Below are 4,528 nucleotides of genomic sequence, written 5' to 3' on the forward strand. Positions count from 1 at the left end.
TGTGATCATTTGCATGGAGAGATTGTCACAGTGTCAACATGGAATGTCAGAGAGCGACTTCATTGAGCTGATTAAAATGAAGGAATGTAAATTCTGCAACACGTAAGGGTCCCATGGCCAACATCATACAAGCTTAAAATAAAGGGACATAAAATATTAATATACATATACAACTATTTTTATGTGTACAAAAGATCAAGATAAACAGCACCAATATACATATTGTCGTGGGATGCTGGTCACTGTAAAACACTCTTATTCACATGGTTACATTCGGTCTGGACTAAGACCCACACCTGGTCAACACGCACCCCCACAATATGTCACAACCTACAACATCATTGTCACTATCACCTTAGACTACACCTGAGGACAACTGATGGCACAGAATTCAGTTCACAAACAACAAATATGAGAGAAACAGAAGAAGGTCGTGGGAGTAGGGAGGTGGGCTGCAGGTCGTGGGGCAGGGAGGTGGGCTGCAGGTCGTGGGGCAGGGAGGTGAGAAGGAGGTGGGCTGGAGGTCAGGGTGCAGGAGGACGGGGCGCAGGGAGGTGGGCTGCAGGTCAGGGGACAGGGAGGTGGGCTGGAAGTCGGGGGGGGCCAGAATATGGGAGGTGGGCTCAGCACTCTATCTGGGACTGCAGCTGCCTGCGAAGAGTGAGGGTGCGTCGGTGCAGCTGCTGCATCTGCTGCATGCGGTCCCTCTGCCTCGCCAGGTTCTGGGGCATGGGGTAGCGCTGGCAGCCGTACAGGAAGCGGTAGGGGATGCGGACGTGGCATGCGGTGGCCCGGCAGCGGGGCTGGGGCATGGGCGGCAGCAGCATCCAGCGCTTCCTCTCAGCGCAGTACCGGTAGGTCTCCTTCCGGTACTGCTTGTCCATGTCGTCGCTGTTCTTCCAGCCGCCGATGACGAACACGTCGTCGTCGAAGTGGCAGATGGCGGCGCCCTCGATGCTGGTCACCTCCGGCGGCAGGCTCTCCAGGATCTCGTCGGGGACGCGGCCGCTGATCTTCAGCTGGGCGGCGTCGTCGCGCACCGCGTAGCTCTTGGGGCAGCAGGAGGCCGTGTGGTAGAAGTTGGTGGCGGCCACGGCCATCTGGAAGACGCAGTAGTTGTCGATGAGGGGCAGGGAGTCCACGTCCTGCCACTGGCGGCCCTCCGTGTCGTAGCGCGTGGTCACCGTCTTCAGCCCGTCGTCGCTGTCCGTGTCCACGGGCGTGCGGGCCATCACGTAGACGTAGCGGTCCTCCACGCTAACCGCCTTCACGTCGCGCAGGATCTTGGGCGCCGACTCCAGGTTGAGCCACTTGTCCTGCTCGGGCTCGTACACGCTCACGTCCTTGAAGCCGGGGCTGAAGTTGCCGTGGCCCCCGATGCTGTAGAGGGTGTCCTTGATGCACGTGAGGCCGAACGAGTGCTTGCGGGTGGTCAGGTTGCTCACCTGCTCCCAGGTGTTGCGGTTGGGGTTGTAGCGTTCCACCGTCTTGGCAAAGCCCGGCTCCATGGAGCCCGCGACGTAAACGTGAGACTCCGTGGCCGCGATGGCGTGGCCGTCCAGGTGGTTGTGAATGTGCGGCAGGTTGACCCAGCGGTCCTCGTAGATGAAGTAGCCCACGCACTCGCTCAGGTAGTCTCCCCCCTCCGACACCCCCCCTACAACCATGATCACGTCCATGTTCTGGCCGAAGCGTGGCTGGAAAGTAGCCATGTAGGAGGACCAGAACTCCAGGTCGGCTGACTTGAGGTTCTCGAAGCGAATGGCGTGGCCCTCCACGGCCTCAGACACCAGACGGAGGCAGGCCTCGTTTGCTGACACCAGGACCTCGTTCTTCACCACCCTGGCCAGGTAGGTAGGCTTGATCTGAGGCAGCCTCAGGAGACGGAACAGATCCTCAAAGTATCGCCCTCGCTCCTCCGTGTTCCTCTGCACCCACTTCACCACAGCCTCAAACAGCACCTCCTCAGAGTCCACGGTGATCTCTGCATCCGACAGCCAATCGCGCACCAGGTGGAAGGGCAGGGTGTAGAACTCTTCATCCTGGATGACCTTGTGAAAGTTGCGACGGATCATGTCTGCAGCCCGCAGGGCTAGCTGGTCCAGAGTGTACATGTGGGCCAGGCTGTGTACTGCTACACAGTTAGCCAGGCTCAGCTTCTTCTTTAGAAACTCGCCACAGAATTCCTTCAGTTGCAGCAAAAGGAACCTGTAAACAGTGGCAATTCAGGGAAAAGAATCAGTCCAAGAATCAGTTCAAACTCATAAAACAGGTTTAACAAGTTAAAAGAGTGGGTCAATGCGCAGCGTATCAGGTTTGATTTTGAACCTACTGCCTGAACAACAGAGATATAGCATTACTAACCTGTCAGCGAGCTCCAATACTTCATGCACATTGCAGGTGCTAACCCGTATCTCTCCAGTGTACATGTACTGGATGACACTTTCCACCGTTTCTGCGTCTGGTCCCAATTCCGAACTCCATTCTTTCATTTCAACCCGCCCGGACAGCGACTCTGAGAACTGACCTCCCAGAAGCGGAGTAAAATAGTCCGTTGCCGCGGCCAGCACGGAACGGTGTGCGGTAAACTGACAGCTCTGAACATTACCAGTTGCCGCGCCACTGCTAAAGGCCAGTGTTACGTCGCAGAACAAACCCTGCTTTCTCTGTTCGTTCTGCCTGCGAGACAGCTCTGAGCAGTGGGAGGAAGATGTAAAATCCTCGGCCTCTTCCGCGTCCCCGTCTCCAGCAAGGGCGCTCGCTGTGCTGGTTCCGGTACTGCTTCGAGATGAATCTTCAGTGTTCGGGGCTGCAGCTGCCATTCTGTTCCGGGGAGTCAGAATTCGGAATTGCAGTAAACTTGTGTGCGAACGAACACACACGCAGACACACATACATGAACTCAAGAAGACAAATTTACAGTCATGCGCGCTGGGGGATGCTAGGGCGTTACCGTTGCTGTTCCGACATGTCCCGCCCACTCAACTTTGATGGACAAACTCGCCTTTTTTATACATCCGATTCAAAACCTACTCACAATTTTGTATTCATTCGAATGTGAATTCTAATTTAGCTTTTTTATTTTGAGGAACTGGCACAATTAAAATCTGTAGGCTATTGATGACTAACACACATTGATAAGACTAGAGAAGTAGGCTAACAAACATTATAGTGTTATGCGATTCCAACATGAGTGCCTAAATAAAAGGCAATCCACTGATATGAACTCCCTCATACATCCTCTTGATTCAAGGTTGACAGGACCACACTAAGTGGTCAAAAGTAGAATCGAGTATCTAGATAGTTACATTCAGTATCTAGTTGTGCTATGCTCTGCCATGTACTTCACAGCACAGCCAAGGAAGGAACACATGAAATATAAATACAATTAAAATAATTATATTTGGTGGAATAAACACAAAACAAACTTGCTATCTAATGAGTCATTTTTATTTTATTCCTTCACACAGCTCTGAAAAATATATGACATTTTAACAGAAGCACGTTGTACATCACATTGGCTTTTCAACAACATCAAAAATGAATGACAACACAGATGAACACAGAAAAATCCCATTCAAAACAAACTGGCCTACAGATTAGTGAAACTTCTAAGAATTGAAGGATGAGAAAACAACCGTGTTGCCCTTTGGGGCAGGCACTCTCCTGCACTGCTTGGTCTGAGGGAACACAAACGACCAACGTGACCAGATGTGCATGTACAGTACATCAAGACAATGATCTATTACATTCTTATAACGTTTACTTACACTGCAGTTAAAACATCTATACATTAATAAATGACGTAACCCAAATTATTAAGCACGAGCTAACGTTATTGCACTATGGCTCACCTCTAATAGCAAGCTTACGGTTTTGATATGGCACCGACAGACACACAAGAGAACTGCACAGACACACACATTAGTCTGTGAGACACAGACACATGCTCGGTAAACTGAGAGATGACGAGTGGGGCACATATTCAAATACTTCACGGGAATATTAACTTTGACAGCAGCGATGGGAGTAGTAGTGGCAGTGAGTACCAGAATAGGGAGGTTATGTTTCCCAACTGGTCATCTTAAGAGGATGATCTCCCTGATCTCCCCAGCACTGCAGGGTTAGTGTCAACCTGTGAATAAGCCATGTCTTCCTCGCCTCCCGTTACAACAGCTTTATCCTTAAATCTCGAGCAGTCTCAGATTATTACCCACCTGTCAAGAGCTTCACAGTTCTGCAAGCTTTGTTATTATCGGTAGGGTTACAGGATGGTCAATGAACTAGCTAGCTGTTTTTAAAGATTAAAATGGCACCCGGTTAATATGGTCAATTTCACTGTTGAAATGCATGTATTCTAATGATAGTAAAACATCTATGCTACTAATGATGGACTAATAACTCTCTCCCCACATCCTCACACAACATGAGGGTGACAGAGGCAGGGACACAGCAGAGCAGAGGATGAAGGCCGGGGAGAGGGGGCACAGGGGGGCACAAGGGGGCACGGTCTCTGGTGTTACATGGA

At 51.1% G+C, this 4,528-nt stretch overlaps 2 protein-coding genes across 2 annotated transcripts in view; both read right to left on the minus strand.

Moving 5' to 3' along the window:
* Window positions 1–537: 537 nt before the first annotated feature.
* On the minus strand, window positions 538–2,972 carry LOC134006998 (kelch-like protein 11). The gene is made up of 2 exons (XM_062446114.1): window positions 2,365–2,972; window positions 538–2,208 (listed from the first exon to the last, which is right to left on the minus strand). The coding sequence occupies exons 1-2, from the start codon at window positions 2,892–2,894 to the stop codon at window positions 624–626; spliced, it is 2,115 nt and encodes a 704-aa protein (XP_062302098.1). The 5' UTR covers window positions 2,895–2,972; the 3' UTR covers window positions 538–623.
* An 896-nt stretch (window positions 2,973–3,868) lies between these two features.
* aclya (ATP citrate lyase a) overlaps window positions 3,869–4,528 on the minus strand; it is a 16,824-nt gene continuing 16,164 nt past the window's right edge. Inside the window, 1 exon segment of the mRNA XM_062478578.1 lies at window positions 3,869–3,907. Within this exon segment, the coding sequence (XP_062334562.1) occupies window positions 3,869–3,907 (39 nt within the window).

The sequence above is a fragment of the Osmerus eperlanus genome, chromosome 2, assembly GCF_963692335.1.
Source record: "Osmerus eperlanus chromosome 2, fOsmEpe2.1, whole genome shotgun sequence".
Lineage (NCBI taxonomy): Eukaryota > Metazoa > Chordata > Actinopteri > Osmeriformes > Osmeridae > Osmerus > Osmerus eperlanus.